The sequence below is a fragment of the Fistularia commersonii genome, chromosome 3, assembly GCF_037954325.1.
Source record: "Fistularia commersonii isolate RoL2024-O1a breed Wild chromosome 3, RoL_Fcom_v1.0, whole genome shotgun sequence".
Lineage (NCBI taxonomy): Eukaryota > Metazoa > Chordata > Actinopteri > Syngnathiformes > Fistulariidae > Fistularia > Fistularia commersonii.
Genome location: NC_141286.1, coordinates 8,698,019 through 8,719,506, shown reverse-complemented (window position 1 = coordinate 8,719,506; position 21,488 = coordinate 8,698,019). Strand labels below are relative to the sequence as shown.

The 21,488-nt window shown below is 45.8% G+C and overlaps 1 protein-coding gene across 5 annotated transcripts in view; it reads left to right on the top strand.

The window, feature by feature from the left end:
• rap1gap2a (RAP1 GTPase activating protein 2a) overlaps positions 1 to 21,488 on the top strand; it is a 98,153-nt gene that overhangs the window by 32,963 nt on the left and 43,702 nt on the right. For 2 of the 5 annotated variants that reach the window (XM_086143512.1, XM_086143511.1), the window contains exon 1: positions 17,104 to 17,774. The exons of the other annotated variants lie outside the window; for them this stretch is intronic. In XM_086143512.1, coding sequence (XP_085999638.1) covers positions 17,641 to 17,774 — 134 coding nt within the window. In that variant the 5' untranslated portion in view covers positions 17,104 to 17,640. Of the gene's footprint in view, positions 1 to 17,103; positions 17,775 to 21,488 lie in introns of those variants that run through there. 5 annotated transcript variants of the gene reach the window in all.

The following is a 21,488-nucleotide window of genomic DNA, read 5'->3' as shown; positions in this document are numbered from 1 at the left end:
GTTGCCGAGTTTCAAAAAGGGCCGTGCAGCATCTGTATAATGGTTTTATTGGAAGGGGGGCAGCTGCCGTGAGATTCCTATCCCGATTACAAACAGCTAGGGTTACATCTCAGGCTGGAATATACAGCAACACGCAGCACATGCTGTATGTCTCTATTTTGGTATTGGAGGATAATAACTACGTGTTTAGCTAGACACGCGCGCGTGTGTGTGTGTGTGTGTGTGTGTGTGTGTGTGTGTGTGTGTGTGTGTGTTGGTGGATCTGAAGTTCGGGCAGCTGTCTGCCTCGTGCATGATGGAAAAACAGGAAACTGATTTACCTTTTCTGGAGTGGCTCTTGACTTATACCTTAAATAAGGGAAGTAAAAGGAAACCGCATAAAAAGGCGGCAAGGAGGCGGTTGGTGGGTAGCGGTTAGCGGTTAGCGCCTCTGCCTCACAGCAAGAAGGTTAGTGGTTCAATTCTGACGGCGAGACTTTCTGTATGGTCGCCATGGTTTCTCCCACATTCCCATAATATGCAGTTACTTCATTTGAGATCCAAAGTGCAAGGTTGTGTGTCTATACGATGCGTGAATGAGAGGGTGAATAATTTTACGCCTCTATATGACATGTAAATAAGGAAGTGAATCACGGTATGGGCCCCGTAGTGTCTGAATGAGGGGTTGAATGGTTATATGTGTCTATATGATGTATTCAAGAGGAAGTGAATGATAATTCTATGTTTGAATAGCAGGATGAGTGGTTGTATTTCTCTATTTGACATGTCAATGACGTGGTGAATGGTTGTGTGTGGCCCTGTGATCGACTGGCGGCTGGTCCAGGGTGAACCCCACCTTTTGCACAATCACATGGGAGATAGGTTGGGATAAGCGGTAGAGATAATGAATGACTGACCGACTGAACGAGGCATAAGATACTTCAAGAATTCTGTGTTTTGTCATCCTCACAAAACATGCTTCTCATCTTTCTTGACGTTGCGTGGCGTCAGCGAGGCTGTCAGAAATCCATTTCAGGGATGCGTTTTCACACACGCACACACACACACAAAAAAAAAAACAAAAACAATGTCCGAACCCGGGTAAATTGTATTTTTATGGCAATTTACCACCGGCTGGGAGTGAGAGTGGCTGTGGAAGCGGAGTATCATCCAAAGGCGGTGCGATGACACGCACCTCCATGAACAATCGTGCGGGGAGATAATTGTGCGGATGTGATGGAAATGACAGTCTGGTTTGGCGAACGGATGGACGGCGTCGATGGCCGGGCGACAGACAGTCAAAGGCCGCGGCGCTGCGTCATTAACAAAAGGACCGCCGGTGATTTGACTTTCTAATCAATGAGCACAAAGGGGACAGATATATCTCCTATTCATCAGCCATCGTCTCGCCCCTCGCCTTCAATCTCTCGTCCGCAATTTCTCTCCCCTTCTTCTTCCTCCCTCTATTTTCTTTTTTCTCCCCTTCACATCACGACCCCCCCCTCCCTCGTCCCCCGACATTTCAGGAACAGCTCAGATCATCTGTTTGTGAAAGGAGATATCTCTACCGGTGTCTTATCAAAAATGCACGCTCCAGCCTGCGGTTCAGGAAAACGGACGGATGGATAAAGAGATGAGGGCAAAAAAAAAAAAAAATTGCCGCTTTGTCTTTTTTCCTCTCAAGACTTCCACGCTGGACAGGTGTGTCTCCAAAGTTTGGACCTCCTGGGTGCGGATAAACACATGCAAACGCGGCGTCGTATCGTCGCGAGCGTCAATCTGAGAAACGGGTAATGACGCAAAAGATCACGACAGGCGTGATTTTTTTTTTTTCTTTCGGACGGATCGGGGCCCGGGTGTTTGCGTGGCGGCTGTCTGGGTCGTCCGTGTCAGAGCCTCTCTCTCTCTCGAGACCAGACACCAATAGTCCTGCTGATGGCTCATCCATCAGACACCACTTTGGACGCTCCGAGGGCAAGGGAGCACTTCGTAATAGCTGTCTGGGCTGTCAAGCTGTGTGTGTGTGTGTGTGTCTGTGTGTGTGTGTGTGTGTGTGTGTGTGTGTGTGTGTGTGGCCCCCGTAAAAAGAGCCTGTTCTCCTGCGAGCCTCCGTTCTGCTCTGAATGTTACAGGACGACTCAATTGTCCCCTCCCTAATACTTTTTCCACACACGCACGCACACATTCTCCATGATTATTATTTTTTCCCTTAGTTTTACAGCCGTCCTCCTTGACTCGTGGGCGTGCGCGTGTGTGCACGTGTGTGTCAAATCAGTTACTACTATTTGCTACATGTGTGTTTTTATCACAGTTGTCACTCAATCACACCCCCTTTTCCTCTCCTCTCCTACCCCCAGGTGAATGTTTAATTTAATAGCGTCGGGCGTCCTCCGCTGGAAAGTTCCGCGCCACCGATTTGTCAGCGATGCCAGTCACCGTTTGCAGCTTCGCGCTCGTAAATCAGTTTTGGAAAATCTCTCCGATCCCACGGCGTTCGTCCGGAGGGGGAGAGACGGTGACTTGTTTTGGTGCGCTTTTTGTGCCGAAACACTCGGGTTTTGTGGCGTTAATGAGACAAGGTGACGGTGGAGAAAACGGACCCGGAAGTGTCGTTTCAATTAATCGATCGCGATCGGGAAACAGCTCGGGTGGCTCGGATCACTCAGACCGCTTCCTGAATCGATATTTATTAGTGGAAAAAGTTTGCCTCTGACCTTCAGACCTAGACTTGAAGGTTTGCTCGACAGACTTGGTTTTAATGGTCTGTAAAGGGCTTATTATGATTTACTTTTGAAAAATGAATAATTATTTTTCGGGAGGCACGATGGAGCGGCGGTTAGCACTTTCGCCTCGCAGCAATAAGGCCCCCGGTTGGATTCCAACAGCGGCTTTTCTGTGTGGAGTCTCCATATTCTCCAGTCCGAAAACATGCAGTTCGGGCAGACCTTAAGAGGGTGAATGTTTATTTTCCTCCTTTTGACGTGTAAATGAGAGGAGTATACAGTTGTATGTTTTTTTACAAAATGGTGAATTCCACCAATTTGGAGGAGAGAAAATTGGCAGATGACCTTTTACCTGTCTGGGTGAATAATAACCAAATACCGAAGTCGGGGGCTTGGAACAAAATCCTCAGTTTCCTCCGTTTCCCTCTCCGAATCTGGCGCCGGATGTTCGGATCCACCGAGCACCCGGGAACAATCGGGGCGATGGGCGGTGTGAGAGTTCAATATGTGGATTTCACACTGCAGACCATCCATTTGTGTTACAGTCATTGATTTAAACACTGCGTGTGTGATGCCGTGATGGAAGTTCTCCAGTGGCGATTAAAGAAAAAAAACGGACGGCACAAAAGATGACAAGAGGACGGATCGGAGCCTCTGCAGATGTTTTGACTGCCGACATTGATTAAGAAAGGAGAGAAGCGGCGATTAATGTCACTTAATGAAAGCTTTTTCTTGTTCCACGTATCACGAAAGATAATTTGGCCCCTGAGGTCCAAAGGCGCTGCCAGCACACACACACACACACACACACACACACACACACACACACACACACTCGCTTAAAAGTAAACAGTTTTGTCTGGTGGGGTAATTTCCAAACCGGGAAGGCAGATTTTTCCTGAAAGAGTGCAAACTGCAAGAAACTCTTAATTATTAATGCAGCTCTTACTATTTGAAGCCTCCTGCGCGCGTGTGTGTGTGTGTGTGTGTGTGTGTGTGTGTGTGTGTGGGTGCGTCCGTGCATGTGTGTGCTGACCATCACGTTGCACAATCTGTCCCTTGCCTCCTCTCTCCATCTCTCTCTCTCTCTTTTCTCCACCTTCTCCATCTGTCACCCCTTGACAAACACATGGTGTCTTGTTTTGGGCAGACTCAGCACCCCCCCCACACAAACACACACACTCCCAACCAAAACACACACACACACACTTCCCGCAGGTTACATGTATAGTCACACGCTGCGTGTATGTGTAGAATAACAATCGCAGCGGAGATGTTTCTTGCGAGATGGGGCTGCAGGAGGAGGTTGAAGGGTCACTCGAGGCGAGTGAAATGCATCATGCGACAGTTACTCTTTCCGGAAACGATAATATGTTATAAAATGCGTCGGCGACAACGTCTATGCGAGGGGATTGAATGTATTCATATGGAAATGAGCGGAAACCTGTCGATGATGATTATAATGACGCGTCAACTCTCAGCGGTGACTGATGGCGGCGGCGTGCTCTTATCTGCACGCCATTAAATCCCCGCCGTAGTATTCGTTTTCTCAGGGACACTGAGGGATGAGACGACATAAATTAAAGGTGTGTGTGTGTGTGTGTGTGTGTGTGTGTGTGTGTCAGAGCTGAGGAAAAGGCTGGTAAGATGAGCCGCCATACAAATTACTGTCAATTAGCGGGGAGGGGAGTAAGAGAAGCGCAAGCAGGCCCGGTGAGATGTCACCTCATTTTAATAATGTGGGATCAATGGGGCGGCGGGCCGAGACTAACACGCCGTTCAGGCGGCAAACAAGTTTTATTTATTTATTATTTTATTTATTTATTTGTCCTCTGCTCCCCTACCATTTGCGGTGTCGGCTTTGGTCAAATCAAGAGTTTACCTCCGCGGCCGTGCTTGAAAAGGTCAGCTGTAAGCAAGGTCAAGGGTGAGGAGTGCTGAACTTTGAGCTTCGTGGTCAGCGCTTCACTCGGGTGCCGCCGGGCGACACCAGACATGAAGCTGCTGCTGAGTTGAGCTTCGAATCTACTTTTAATTTTGTTAAAAAAAGGATCTCTCTCTCTCTCTCTCTCTCCATATTTATATATATAGATGTGTATATATATCTATACACACACACACACATATATATATATATACACTTGTGTATATACTGTATCTATACACACAGACATGCATAAATATATACATATATATATATAGAGGGAGAGAGAGAAAAAGATTATATAGATGTATATATTATTGTGCCCCAAGCATTGGCTCCTCCTGGCCATTTGATGGGACCTTGATTGGAACGTAGAGAAATAAAACCATATTTTTACTTTAAATATGCATGGATCATTCATTTTATTCCGTATCTCCTCAGCTGATTTTGGCTTTCATTGGGCGAGAGGTAATATTACCCCTTGGATTAATCACGAGTCAATCACAAGGCCACGTATAGAGATATACAAACGTTCACCCTCTCATTTAAATGTCATATCGAGACAGGCGACTATTCACCCTATCATCTCGATATCATATAGAGAATACAACCAGTTACCCTCTTATTAACATTTTCTAGAGACATACGATCATCCACCTTTTCACTCCCGTCATTTTGAGACACTCTCTTATTAAGTTGCCTCAAAAAAAGATATATAACCATTCACCCTCTCATTCATGTGTCCTCTCATTCACACATATACAGGCATGCAAACATTCACGCTTTCATTCCATCATATGGAGAAATACAACTATTCACCCTTTCATTTAAATGGCGTAAACAGACATACAACCACTCAAACACACGTCATATAGAGAAATGCAACTATTCACCCTCTCATTTATGTGACAGAGAAATAGTCAGTCACCCTTTCACTTACTTCATCTGGAGACTAAAATTATTCAACCTGTCATTTGGTTGTCTTATAGAGCTATATTACCGTTCACCCTTACATTCTCATGTCTGACCAATTTAGGATTCCAAATGAACCTCCTGCATGTTTTTAGACTGTAGTGGGAAATCGGTGGAACCCACCGAGACACAGCCTGAACATGGAGACTCCTTCCATCCTTCCAGGTCCCGTCCCCCCCCCCCCCCCCCCCCCCCCCCCCGTCATATTGAATATCGGAGGCCGGGGAGCCGTTAAAAATACGGCGGAGATCAAATGGATCCTTAAGATCTCTCAAACCCCCACGAACCGGTGACCCGGTTCACCTGCGTCCGTCCCACGAAAGCAAAGACATCAAACACGACGACAGGCCGCGTCTGGAAACCAAACAGAAGGTCGGAGCTGTCGCGGAAAAACCGAAACTGAATATTAATCTGAGTTTTGCTCTCTGAAGTCCACATCTGAGGGGGGGTGGGGGTGTTGCTCTGTCATCCGCCGTGTCAAACCGCTGGTTCGAACACTAAAAAGGGCAGCAGATGACAGGAACCACACGGCGTGCACGAACCAGTATCAGTGGGGCTGCGGCGCCGCCATGAATATTTGAATGCGTTTTATCTGTCTTACTAAACCGTGACATCATCCCCACAGCCGTTTGATATTCCCTTTCAACAATTAGAAACTTACTTTATTTTATTCTTTTTTTTTTTTTTTTTTTTTTGGACTCCTCAGCACCAAACCTTTTGCATAATCGTGACCCCGGACGCCGACTGCGCCGCCAGTCTGAGATATTGTTCTGCTAGAACGTCAGGTTACCAGCGAAGAAAATGAATTCAGCTCGTCCCTTGGCCTGGAATTAAAAAGAAAGGATATAAAAAAATGGGAGATGCCATTCATTTTGAAAGTGATACCTCCTGCTTTTGTTTAATAAATCACAGTTCCCGTTACAATGCCAAAGGATGAAGTGAAGCCCGGCTTATGAAAGAATACGCAGATTTCGTTAAAACCGAAGAACTTGAACCGATTCAGAAAATATTTGGCAGTTCAGAACAAGGTTTGCAAAGGAATAGATAATTATTTCACTGGAAATTTATGCTTCCAATGTTCCAAATGTATGCTTTTTGAGGATTTACTGTCAATAAACCGTGCATAAAGGAGTGAATGGTCGTTTACCCTGGTGGGTCCAGGGTAGCAGTGTAGACGATTAAAGAATTAAAACGAATGAATCCCCTGGCATGAAGACATCGGCCTTAAGTCCTTCACTTGAATGTCTTAACAAAAAATCCCGTCTGGTGTTTTGACAAAAACACTCTTTGTTTTTTTGAGTCATACTGCAGACACGCAGACCTCCTGCTAAAGGGCATGTTGTTTTTCCAAATCATTGGATTTTATTATAACAGATTAAATCTGTTTTGGTTAAAGTCGTTTTCCGCTAAACACACGCCATCAGATGTCGCGCTGTATTGGTGTCATTCATATTCACGGTTCTTCGTATGGAAATGTCATGTTATTGAGCTCTGCTCGATCTGTATGTAGATGCATCTAGACAAAGGTGGGGCAATTATTTTGGCTTGCGGGCCACATTTCTTACTTCATTTTCATACGCGGGCCAATTAGGTATCACATGAGTTGAACAAAATGAAAATTGCAATTCAATTCAATTTTTTCGGGCATTTTATTTCAACTTTAAAATCATTTATGATCATGTAATTGTCCTGACATTGCTTTGTGTGTCATCATCCATTCAAAATTAAACAACTGGAAAAAAATAAGGAGTTTATAAATTCAATACTGATTGAAAATACTTATTAAGATATTCAAGGAAAATTGTTTAGCTGGCCGGATAAAAAAGCAAAACAGGCCAGATGTGGCGGTTTATGTCTCTCTATGGGGCCCTTGATTGACAATATTCCAATTGACATTGGAATATTTAACATCGTAAATCACAAGTTTGACATCCCCAGTCAGACTCTTTTTTTTTTTTTTGCCAGCTCAATGATAAACACATTCACTGGATTCATGAAAGTTTAAAAACCAGAGGCTTTAAAACATAAAATGGATCGCTTTTAAAGTTCTTAATGTATTTCGATTTACAAGGTGCTGCTATTAAATGTAAGCTCTGACAACATGAAAAACAAGCCGTGGATGGGGGAGGAAAGATGCCGTCAACCTCCCTGACCTCTGCGTTGTATTAAGTGAAATCTTACCCTCTGAGATATTCAAGGCTTCTCAGACTCTCGGCCGTTTCTTTCAAAAAGCAGCGACTATGTCGTCTTTCGAGATGAGATCTCTGCGGATAACCACGAGGAATTAAATGTTCTCACACAGTCCAAAAACATGCATGAGGAGACTCATAGCATTGTCGGAGTTGCGTGTTGTGACACCCCTTTTTCACGTTGGGAGTCGAGCGGTGTAGGGTTTCCTCTCCTGCTTGACCGCCAGTTATCGCCTGTGTCTTAAAGGTCACCGCAAACGCGACGGTCTGCGGGACACCGTTTGAATGAGAAGGTCAGGCACCAACCGATCGAGCGAGGGGTCTGCGGTGACCTCGGCATGCGTCGCGCAAGCTTTTTGACACACTTCAGAGACACACGGCCGCATGCGAACGCTTTTTAACGCTAAAATAACATTGAGTTCAATCTGTTGTCTGGATTTGTTCCGGGAACTGCCATAAACAAACGCGCACATCCCGGAGATCTGGACAAGGCGCTTGTTGGATGCGGAGACGCTCATCTCTTCCGTGATCTGGCAGTGGTAATATGATTACCGGACTGTCATCGGCGAAATCAAGCTCTTTCAGATGTCCAACTCTGCCTGGTGTAGTTGTTTTTACATATCATCCATTTCAGGAAGCGAACAGATTTCAATTCAGCGCCGTCCGCCCTTAAACCCCTCCCCCCTTGCAAAAGAAGGAAGAAATCCTGTATCAGGAATGGGAATCTTTTGCTCAAGATGTAAATAAAGAGTTGAGGGAATCATCTGCAGAAGTTTATCTGTCCGACTTGTATTCCCTTCAGTATTTCCGGAAACATCCTGCTCAAAGGTCCAAGGTCTCGGACTCCGATCCCAAAATTTTGATCGCATGGAAATCAGATGTTCCAGGTTCGATTGACCTCACTCGTCCAGCGTTAGGTTTTCATGTTCTCTGACTTTGTAGGTTCTTTACGGGGTTCTCCTGCTTTCCTCCTGCACAACCTGTGAAACATACACAACTTCAAATTGGCTGTGAATGAGACCAATCTGGGGTTGACTCGAACATGACACCAGAAGGCATTGCTTCCCAAAAAGGTGATTCTAGAAGGTTGGGCTGGCAGGATTTCTCACAAAAGACACGTTTGATGTGAATCCTGGGCAAACATTAATATGAAAACCAGAACACAAAAATTTGATGGGCATCCATCTTTCATTCATTCATTCATTCATTCATTCATTCATTCATTCATTCATTCATTCACAATTATTATTGGCTGATGGGTAGGGTTCACCCTGGGCTGTTCGCCAGTCGATTACAAGGCTACATACGGAGACATACATTCAGCCTCTCATCACATATCAACGTTTCAAAGTTAGCTTTATTGTCTATTTCTCCATATGTACTGGACACACACAGGAATGGAGAAGAAGTTTCTCACAACCCAATGATGGCATGAAAATAACAAACTAATAATAATAATGGAGTGCAAATTAGCAGTGAAGGGCACTGTTGCATTAAACAGGACTCATTAAAGTATGAGGTATGCAGTATACGGAGTGCACAGAGATTCAAGACTAATATTTGAGTGCACGAGGGAGTAGCAGCAGAGGTTTTTTGTGTAGAAAAGTACAAAAAAAGTGGTACTGTTTTGATATTTTATCAGAGTCTAGTAGAGAGTGGGAGAGAGTTTGGCATCTTTGGGGTGGGGGTGGGGTGGGGAGAATGAAGAGCGACAGAGTTCAGCATCTTTTTCGAGAATTCAAGGATTCAAGACTTTTACTGTCATTTCACAGAGTGCAATGAAATTTAGATATTAGAGATGGAAGCTCTCAGGTTCAGTGGAATAAAAAAACAGACAAAAACAACCTTAAAAGCAGGACACAGCACAATGATACAAAATAGCAGCATCTCTGGGTTTGAGACAGAAGAGAAAAAGAATATAAGACCAAAAATATAGTAGAAATATATGAAAAATATGAATAACAGCGAGAAGAATAAATAGATAAAGATGTAGAAAAAAAAAAGTAAAGAAGTAAAGAAGTGAAAAGGGGAAAAAAAAGTGTTTATTGTACTGTATTGTATGTGAGGTTCAAGTGTTCAGGGTTGTGCCGAATTTAGTGCGATGATCGCTCTGGGGTAAAAACTGTTTTTCAATCTTTTTTGCTTTTGTTTTTGTTGCCTTCTTGATGGCAACAGATGGTGTAGGTGGTGGCCGGGGTGGGATTGATCTCGGAGGATGCTGTGGGCTCTCCTGAGGCAGTGTGTGTTATCGATGTCCTCAAGTGACGGGACAGGATGACCAATAATTTTTTGGGGCGATGTTTTTTGGTCCTCTGCAGTGCATTCCTTTCTGCTACTGTGCAGCTGGCGAGTCGCAGCGAGATACCGCAACTCAGGACGGACTCCGCATATACAGATAGAAGGAAATTAGCCGCTTCTTGGAGTATTCTTGGGAAATGCAGCCTCTGGTGTGCTTTTTTCAGCAGCGTTGCAGTTTTAGTTGTCCACATCAGGTCCTCCTTAAAATGAGTGTCCAGGTACCTGAAGTTTTGGACCCTCTCCACTATATTTCCATTGATCAAGATAAGCTGAATATCCGATTTCCTCTCCTGAAATCAGTCTTGGAGACACTGAGGATGAGGTTATTCCCGGAGCACCATGGTTACAATTTTCCCACCTCATCCCTTTAAGCTGTTTCATCTTCTCCTGAGATGAGTCCTGCGATGGCGGCATCATCTGCAAAGTTGATGATTGCATTGTTGGAGTGATGGAACATGTAATCATGGGTGTAGATGGGGTCCTTCTCTTATCCTCTGGGAGTGCAGATGGTTTGTGAAAAACCCAGATCGAGCAGTTTGGTGGTCAGTTTGCCACGCATGAGGGTATTAAAAGCGGAACTGAAATCCCTTGATGTTCCAGGTGAGTGTGGAATGGGGGGGCTAAAGCAAGGGTGTCTTCAGTGGATCTATTTGCCCAGTACGCAAACTGGTGGGGGTCAAATGTAGGTGGCAGGGTTGTTGAGATGTGACTCCTGATTAGTTTCTCAAAACACTTCATAATAATGGGTACAAAAGCCACTGGCCCCGTAGTCTCTTGGACTGCTGACATTGGTCTTTTTCGGTAAGGGGATGATGGTGGAGGACTTCAGGCAGGGCTAGGGATTGGTTGAATATGCCGGCGACTCGCAGGCCGACTGGTCGGCGCAGACTCTCAGAACCTTACCGGTTACTGCGTCCGGTCCGGCAGCTTTACGGGGTTTCACTAATCTCAAAGTACACCTCAGCTGATGTGCCCGCACTGTTAGGATTTGGCTGGCGGGGATTGGCTTGTGTGACCTTTCTGCGTCTGGTGGCCCTGCCTCAAAGCGGGTTAAGTTAGATGTGGTTAAGTTACACCATCTTGGGGTGGGTTGGAATGGAGGAGTGGGATGGAGAAGAGAGTTCAGTATCCCAACAGCCTGGTGTATGAAGCTGTTGGTGAGTCTCATGTAAAGACAAACAACAGTTCTCATTAACTAGTCATACAGAGACATACAACTCTCGGTCTGTCATTCACATGTCTGGACAGTTTATGGTGTGTAATGAACCTCCTGGATGTTTTTGGACCGTCGGAGGAAACGGGAGCAAGACAGAATATATGTGTGTGAACGAGAGGAACGTCCCAGGTGGAACGCCGAGGTGGAGATCAAGAAGTTGGAGGATTTCAAGTACTTTGGGTCAACAGTCCACAGAGCAATAGAGAGTGTGGAAAAGAGGTCAAGAAACTGGTTCAAGCAGGTTGGAATGGGTGGAGAAACATGTCAGGGGTACTATCAGCCAGAGTGAAAGGAAAGGTGTACAAGACAGCGGAAACACCAGCGATGCTGTATCGTACTAGAAACAGTAACAATGATGAAAAGACAGGAGGCAGAGCTAGAGGTCGCAGAGATGAAGATGCTGAGGTTCTCTTTGGGAGCGACCAGGATGGATAGGATTAGGAATGAGTCTATCGGAGAGAAGGTCAGAAAAAGGTCTGAAATTGGAGCTGCCAGGCAGGAGGTCTCGAGGAAAACCAAAGAGAAGATTTATGGACGTAGTGAGAGAGGATATGAAGGTAGTTTGTGCGAGAGAGGAGGATACGGAGAATAGGGTTAGACGGTGAAAATTGATTGGCTGTGGCGACCCCTGAAGGCAAACGCCGAAAGGAGAAGAAAGAAGGAGGAGGAAACCGTAGAACTGGATGAAACCCTGGCAGACACAGGGAGAACATGCACCTGCTGTCAGGTGGGAACAGGTGGGAACCATAACCACTGCACCGCCGTGCTGCTGGCGTCCATCTTCACCTTGTAAATAGCATTCTTTAACAGGTTGTAAGACGATATGCCGTATTATATTATAAGAGCCGTGCAAACGAAAGAGGAAGTTTGTGATTGTGCAAATGTCAGCGTTTAGTGCTTTATGGATCCGCTACGATTATAAACGTCTCCATAAATTACAACTGTTTGAACGTGAATACAGTGTGCACGGCCATTTCTTGTATGCCCGCTTTGCGAGATGTGTGTGTCAGCGTGCCGGCAGATTAAATTTTTTGTCAGGAATATCAAGCCTGGAAACCGCAGGAAGTGAGAATTCACCAAAATGGCAGAGCATCTGAAATAAAAAAAATAAAAAATCAGGAAATGAGGGTTCAAGTTGTCGGGTTTGTAGATGCAGTTGTTTGAAGTGATGAACACGTCGAGGGTCATTTTCACGGAAATTCCGGCTCGTGAAAGTCATTGTTCTTCGTGCGAAACCTGTAATACCCGAAGACACTTCGACAAATAAATCCCCCACGAATGATAAGAATAGGTGACATTTCCCTTTATTTCCCGCCCAGAGTTCAGACTTGATTTACACACACATGGCATTTTGCAGATAATCTCTTATTTATGGTACATCTGCCATTTCCAGTTGAACTGTAGAGCTTCTCTTTGATAAACATTGGACACCAGTGAGGCTGCTGGGGCTACAGACACTAAATAACACACACACACACACACACACACACACACACACACACACACACATATATATACAACTAAATCAGATTTCACAACCCTCCTGATGAGTCTTGTACTCATTTTTTTACAGTTGTTTGAAAAAAAAGGGTTTGGGAAGGCACAGTCTGTTGGTGCATTTTTGTTGGTGTGTGTGTGTGTGTGTGTGTGTGTGTGTGTGTGTGTGTGGGTCTGTATGTTTTGGGGGAGGAGTAGTTACTCAGTAGCAGTTGTGAAGGTCATTTGCTCTTGCATGCAAAGGTGCAGTGGGGTCAAGCATATTGTGTTCAAGTAGGTCAGTGTGTGGAGTTAAGTATGTGTGTGTGTATGCATATGTGTTTGTGTGTACAGTATGTATGTGTGTGTGTGTGTGTGTGCGCCCGGTAATAGAATGAGCTGCAAAGAGAGGTGACATTTGTAGACTGGCATCTGTTTGTTTGGGAGACATTTGAGAGACTGTGAAGTGACAGCAGAGGCTGGCTGGCACCATTTCGACCGACACAAATGTGTGTGTGACTGTGTGTGTGTGTGTGTGTGTGTGTGTGTGTGTGGAAAGAGGAACAGAGCTGGACTGTAGTTTAGAGTTACAGTACCCGCACTAATACAACAAGACATGATTCTTTGTCATTGGTTGGTATTATACTTTAGGATTATCTTTAGGATTAGATTTAGATCGATCTATCTATCTATCTATCTATCTATCTATCTATCTATCTATCTATCTATCTATCTATCTATCTATCTATCTATCTATCTACCTATCTACCTATCTATCTGAGTTGTAGGCACAAGCTGAAGTGCAGCTGTGTGTGTGTGTGTGCGCGCGCACAGTTTAAGTGTGTTTATTCAAGGCCGGCGTTTTATATCAACACAGTTTTGTCGGGGATCTATAATTTGGTAGAACACTGGGTTCTCGACATAGGCAGAAACTCCTGTTCGAGGTGAATCCAAAAATCCAGCCGATAGGATCGACTCGAGTGTTCACTTCACTTCTGATCCAGAACTGAAGAAGCCTCTCGGATGAGAGGGGTCGAACTTCTCCAAGTGAAGAAATTCGAGTCCGGCCGCCGGGAGAAGAAGATCTCAACAAACATTCACCCTCTCATTCAAATAACTGCAAGAGACATACAAGTCCGATTTACAAGCTCCGATAAAAAGCGAGACATTTAACTTACAACAGAGTCTGATTAGTCTTTTCATCCGCCTGGAATTGATTTCCTTCCATTTTTCCAAAGCGCCTCCATGCTGTTGAGAAAAACAAACACACACATATTGGTGCTCTTAATTCGGGGTGCAGTGCAGCGGGGCCCTCGGCGTATCGCACGGGAAGAATGTCGCACTCGACGTCGTGTAAGTGTGAGGGAGGGCGAGGGTGAAGGAGCGAAAAAGTGTTTGTGTATCAGAGGCTGTGGAGATGCAGGTGTCTAATTTCCACCCTCGATGACGCACGACGGGACCCTGGTGAAATAGCCGAGTGTGTGTGTGTGTGTGAGACAGTAAGAGTGTGTGTTTCCATGCAAGCTATCTGTTTGCTTTTAACAGCTTGACCCCAAGGGGGCAAAGAAGTTGTTGAAACTTACATCGGCGGCATATTAGTGCGGTTTATCGACATGATTTCGTGTCGCCGCCGAGGGCGTCCTGCCTCACCGGGTCCGTCGGGCACATCCAGTGGCAGCTTGGCTTGTTGTCATGGCGCTGATGGCACGCAGTCAGAGCCAAGCATGTGGAGGGAGGGGGGGGCGCTCTGTTTAATTGTGGTGTTTGCTCCGCTGTTTCCTGGGCGTTCTCTATTCCCCCGGCTGCCGTCGGACAATTACCGAGGCGTCTCATCTTCTTCGATGTCTTTGTCTCTTGTCTTGAGTGATGTATTTCCCTAATTATTCTCTGCAGAGGGAGTCAGAGAGTCCATCCCGGCCGAAAGACTCCCCTTTATTGTCGTCGCCAATCTTGCTCCGACACCAGATGCGCTTCATGATTCACCCCTGTATTTTTCTGCATCGTCAGGCTTTTAAAAATAGCCCGTGCAGATTTATGCGCGTCCTTGTCCGACCGGCTTTTATCCGCCCCGCGATAAATCGCCGTAGCCGCTTTCTTGAAAGTTCCCGTTTTATGTGGGAAAAATGACACTCGCGGATGTTTCGGCCTTCGTGCAAATGGTCGCAGTAATCACGAGTTCCTGTTGCGCGCGAAGTTGTTTTGTTCAGCTTTGCCGCGAGGGTGAGAGCGACGGATGCTCTCTAGCTTTTACCCGGACCTGCAACTCCAGTCTGAAACTGACGACACCTGATGTGAACGTATTTCAACCAAAATAAAAGAAAGAGCAGGCGGTATCGTGGTTTCTGCCTCGCAGCGGCAAAAAGTTCCCGGTTTAATTCCGACACGGGGCCTTTCTGTGCAGGGTGAATGGATGTATGTCTCTACATGACATCTGAATGAGTGGGTTAATAGTTGATGTCCCTGTATCACCCATGAATGAAACAGATGTGTTTTCTCTATGTGCCAGGAATGAGAGGGTGAATGGTTTTAAGTCTCTATATGACGTGTGAACTACAGTGTGGATGGTTGCTTGTCTCTATTTGTGATTGACAGGTGACCAGTCCAGAGTGAACCCCATATTTGGCTAATGACAAGTGAGATAGACTTCATAACCCCCGGCAACCCTAAGCGTACAATGAGCATTATAGATAATGAATGAATGAATGGATGGATTAATGAATGTTGGTATATCAACATCAAAACTCCAGTAACGGATCTATATAATACAATAATCCCATAAAAGGACAACCAGGGTCAGCGTTGATGCTAGTAAAACAGAGTGTAGTGGCTAAAGTTCCTTCTAAGTATTTGCTAAAGTATTCACTCATTTAACCACTCTAAGACAGAAAGAACGAATCTCTACGCGTGTTTACTGTTGACGACGGTAGAAAACGGTGTGTTCGCTCCGTCCTTTACTGAATCACACACGGAATCCAACAGTTTTTACCTTTTTACACATTTGAACTGATCACGTCATAGCTCAGCGCCCGCTCCGAACCTTATTTGGTTAACATAAACATAAATACATGTGCCATGAATAAGCATGTACTCAACAAAAAAGCAAAATTAAATACAATAAAGTAATTATAAATAATTATGCTATAATCAACAATCACCAAAATATAGTGCAATAATATTATATCCAAATCTGAGACTAAATTACAAAAAATGGAAAATGGCACAAACACAGAGTATAGATAAATGAATGAAAGAATGAATTGATCAATTAATTCTTGAAAGAAGGAACTTTTTTCGATCAAAAAGTCCTTTTACAGAGGATTTTTTCATGCACAACATTGACGGCTCATTTAATTTGATTATAATTTTTTTTTTTTTTTTTTCTGCGGCCAACGTTATGAATGCATTCGCATTCTTTCCGCACCCTCGGCCAAAGAGGGCCTGCACGCCGGGCAAGGCAGCAGCCTTCACCTGGAAAGACTGATTCATTCGAGGCCGCGCCCCTCTAACAACATTAAAAAAAAAAAAAAAAAAAAAAAAAAAACTTGCCTATGAGCCAAGCATTTCTCCCCTCTCTTGTTCCTTATTTCCCGTCGGTCCGGAGAAAAGACAGAACAGATGGTAGGTGACGGAAAAGAGAACAGAACCGATCAATAAATTCAACAGACGACAGACGCTTTGGCTAATGTTTACTCAACTGTCAGCCCCTCGGACAGGACGCCGGTTCTAAACCCTGACATGCTTAGCAGGAGAAAGTGAAAAGGTTACCAATCGGAGGGTCAAGAATATATAAACCTGAATTAAAATACATATGAAAACCGGCTAATAGGTGGGAAGGAACAAAAATCCATGTGTCTGTCAACGGGTCCGTGCACAGAAAAACTGTCAGAACCTTAATCTTGCGTTTTGACGTGTTAAAAAAAAAAGTGCACCGAGCAAAATGCGAATAAAGTGAATTGTAATTTCACGCAACAGAAATGGAGGTAATTTCAATGGTGTGAAGGAAACACAAGCGGGAGTGTGTGAGTGTGTCTGTGTGTGTGTGTGTGTGTGTGAGAGACAGAGTGAGAAAGACAGGTGTGGGTGTGACTGCATGGGACCGGGGTGATTTATATGAAATTACTTAACAAGGGAGAAACAAGGGCAGGGAGAGATAGAGGGAGTTGTCCAAGCGAAGGGAAGTGGATGGAGGGTGAGGCTTAGAACAAACCACAGCCAATCAGATGGAGGAGGGGGCGGGGCTTGGAGGAAAGGAAGGAGGGTGCCAAGCGGTAGCAGACACAGAGGGAGAAGAAGCAGAGCATGTCAGAGAAAGAGGGAGAGGTGGGTAGGTAGATGTGGGCAGACAGTAATGCAACGTGTGTGTGTGCGCGCCCGAGTGTGTGTGTGTGTGTGTGTGTGTGAGGCTGCCGACGGCCAAACTCTCCCTCCTCTCCGTCACCATGTGTCATTACGGAACTGCGATGCGCGGATCCACGGCGGGGAACGCAGATAGAAGTTCACCTTGAGCTGGAGTCGAGCACAGACGAGAACTACAACTGCCGCTCATCGATCGGTTTCCCGAGAGCAACCGGGACTTCACCGGACCCCGAGAATTTCCCTCCGCACGGAAAGTTCTGGATTTTTGACTCAAACTTAGATCAGGAGGGTTCGGGGGGAGGGGGGTCTGACTTGACAAGCCGAGAAGCCGCCAAAGCCGGGTTTACCCCCTTTTTTCTCGAAATCGGCGCACACCTCTAAAGACTCACACTGGAACCCAAGAAGGCCACGACCAAGCAGGTCCTCTCGCCCAGGAGCCCTGGATCCGGCCAGACGCCGGAGCGGCTGTCGCCCGAACCCCTCCTGGAGCCGTCGGGGTCGCCCAGCATGTCTCACGCCGGCGGACGGTTCCACAACAAAAAAGCGGGCATCCGTGCGGCGGTGATCCTGATCGGGCTGCTGCACAAGTCTCGCAGGGCGAAAGAGAAGGAGAAGGAGAAGGAAAAGGAGGAGAGCGAAGGGTGGGTTGACGCTCGTGCTGAAAACACACAGACCTCCCCCCCTTCTTTGAGTCAGGAAAACTTTATTGGGAACGTTCTTCACAGTTGACCGCGGTGCACCACACCACTTTTTACAATGGGTTTTTATAAAAGCCCTTTTTTATTAGCGTATGCTTGTTAGTGTGTACCGTATCTGGGTCAAAACAGAAAGAGTGAGAGAGAGAGAGAGAGAGAGAGAGGGGACACGGGTACTGTAGAGCAAATAAGAGGGGACCGCGAGAATGACCGGCGCCAGAATGTGATAGACGGAGAGAGAACACACACGTGAAGAGTTCTCAGAGTGCTGTCGAGAATACACAAGAGAGAAAAAAGGTGCAGGGTGGAGGTCCCCCCTCTGCTTTTCTGTGTGTGTGTGTGTGTGTGTGTGTGGTACTTGTTGATGCCAGAGTGCGCATTTAAATGTGCAATTTAGCGGCATGGGGGTTCAGCAGGTGAGCCGCAAAGTACAATGCAGACAAAGAACACATCCAGGGCTGAGAGAGAGAGAGAGTCTGCTGAGTCTTTTTTTAAAAAGCGGATTTATTTAGACGGCATATGTGGAAGAGCTACGGTTTGTTATAGAGGAGATGTGAATGTCCTGGGAAATGTGTCCAAAACACACCAGGGTGCACCTGTGTGTGTTTGTGTGTGTGTGTGTCCGCCTGTGTGTATGTGTGTGTGCCTAATGTGAGCCATGACAACAAGACCCGCTGGGAACATCCCACCTGGTAATGAATGACAGGGTCAGGGCGGCCAATGGAGGAGATGGCTGAACAAATGCACAGTAAAGGGGGAAATTTAAGACGCATTTATGGACTGTTCTGTTAATCTCGACACACACCCCTGTTTGTGATTGTGAGTGTGTACGTGCATGTGTGTGTGTGCGATCGCGCATACAATTTTCTACCATCTCTTAATAGCTCGAACAAAAATAAGCTGAATCCAAATAGGCCCCCCTTCGCGAATGCTGATATGTTTTACTTATTGTGTGTGGGTGTGTGTGTGTGTGTGTTTGTGAATGTGTGTGTGTTTTTTTTAGTTTCAGAAAGTGTTAAAATTACCAGTCAGCCAAAAAGCTGGATTAGCAGCTGTACAAATAGGGCGACTGCCCCCAGACGTGGTGGGGCCATCGCGGCTGCAGGGTTAGCGCAGGGTTAGCGGCCAGATTGTATTTAAAGGATGATACACATCCCCACGTGGAGCGGACAGCGGGCACGCACACACACACACACACACACGCATTCACACACACACAGAGTGGTGAGAGTTCAGCCGAGCTGCGCCAGCGGGGGTCCAATTAGGCCTATTTTCACCGAGGAGCCCTCTGGTGGGTTGATCCGGTGCTACCTGTGGAATGTGTCAATACCATAATGCAGTTTATTAATGTTTATGTTTGATTTCAAGTCTTCTTTTTGGAAAATGTATTTATTTTTTTTAGAAAAGCTTTCCTTCCGCATGTCTACATAATTTTCCACGCTTTAATTTTTCTCTGTCTCACTCCATAGCGACATCTCATCCCTCTCTCCGCCGGTGAATGCAGGCACATTTACATTACTATGGCTAAACGCCTTCTCATGAATATAGTCGACACGTAATAGCATATAGGAAAGGATGAACCCTTTTTTTCCCCCTCTGCTTACTCCATGCCGATGGAGCCACGTTGTATATTTGCCCTCCATTAAACACCCAACGACGCGAGGACCGTTTGCTTGTATCTGAACGTTCATATTAGCTCTCACGCATTAATGTTTCCATTTATCTGCGGTTGCAGATTTGTTTGCATGCGCCCTGTGCTTATTTTGCATCAATTGCTTTCCGTCGGCGCTGTACAACAGGTGCCTGGGTTCTGCTGGTCATGTTTATATTACGGGTGATTTGTGAAAGGCCTCCGTCGGCTGAATTTGTGTAGAAACGAAACGGGTTTGTTCAATGTGGGGATTGAATTTAAAAATAAGAATTAATTTATAATCGCTAGCGGCATGGTGGTGCAGGGGTTAACGCTTTTGCTCCATGACGAGAAGGTTCCTAGTTCAACTTCCAATGGGGGCCTTTCTGTGTGTTGTTTGCATGCGTCTGCCTTGGTTTCCTTTCCTGGGTTCTTTGGTCCTCTCCCACAATTTGAAAACATGCATGACGTTCACCGGAGACCCTGAATTAGCCAGACACGAATGAGATGGTTACTGGTCCCATGCACCTGTGTGGCAGGTGGATGGTCTGTTGTCTCGATATGATATTCGAATGGGAGAGTGAATGGTTGTTTGTCTCTATAGGACGTTTGGATTTATTCTCCAGTATGGGGCTTCTTGGACAAAGTCCTTATAATCCAAGCTGTGAAATCAGGTGTGTCGTTACCACATACCTACATACCTGCCATGTGTGCTTTCCATTGCCGTGGTTGTTCTCAGTGCATCCACTAGAGGGCAGTGTGGAGTTCACTTCCAAGTTCGGCGAAGGTCCATTAAACGAACGCGGATGGAGAATTCTTCCCGGTTGTATCCATGCCGTGTTGTGTTTTTCTTCGATGGAATTTCGATGGTGTCGTTGAGCGCACTGTGCAACGTTGCCCCCTCCCCCCTCCCCAGGACTTACTGCGGTACTGCACCGTTAGCTGTGAAAGGCTCCATCCATATGCGTATTTAACGTAAATGAGCACTTTATCATTTTAACAAAGTGTGTTAAAGAGGACTTGATGATCCTTCTATCCCAAGTATAGATCCGAAGCAGGTTCGGAGTTTTCAAAGAACAGATGAGCTATTCGGCTTTCGCCATCTATAAGGCTGCTAACCGCCGTATAAGATGAGACATCCGGCTGCTGCGTCGTGATAAAAAACCCCTTTGTCGCTTCTCCGCTGGAGGCTTTACAGCTAAGGGTTGCTGAAAATGCAGTCACGGGATATAAGCCGGTAGCGCGGTTCATAGTTTAATTTGAAATCATCTCTGCATTTATGGGGAACCGTATTACCCTGCAGTCTGTTTTCTCCTGGGTGTTATACGGGATTAGGGTTTCGCCTGTGAAAATGTTCGTGTTGATTAACAATTCAAGTGTTTCAAGGACTTTATGGACGAGGTGAAGCTCTCAGACGTCTCCCCTCCTTTATTGAAATTGGGGTTTGTCCAGACTTAAAACCGCCAAAATACAAAACCCGATCTTTTGTCCAACCATTAGCTTTTGACCCGGTTTCCGGGAACATGCGTGGAGTTAATATTCTCGGAAAAGGTTCGTGGAGCGTTTATTTGAGATGGAAGCGCTCGCAAACCGGCTGTACGTCCCTGTCTGAGGTTGGAATGAGAGTGTAAACGGTCGTATGGTATTTCTCTACATGTGGCCTGACGACCAACCGAGGGCCAACTTTGTGAAACCCCTCCGAAACTCTGACCGCAAGCTCTAAAGATAATGAGTGAATGAATGAATGATCTTCCACTGAACTTTCTTTGCCTCCTTTTGCACTGCAAAGTCTTAACTTTCTCTCGTGCGTTTGCCCTTGATGCTCGATTTAATTCGATTCATATTTCATTCCGTTGTTTGGCGCTCGATTGCGCGGGCCGTCTGGCGTTAACCCGGCAACCACGCGGATTTCCCGAACTCGGGTTCCATTTTTCCAGCTCCGAGGCCTCAAACAGCCACTTCGATTTCCAGCCACCGCCGGCAAGGTCATGAGGCTGGGGTTTGATCCAAGGCTTAGCAGGGGAACGGGG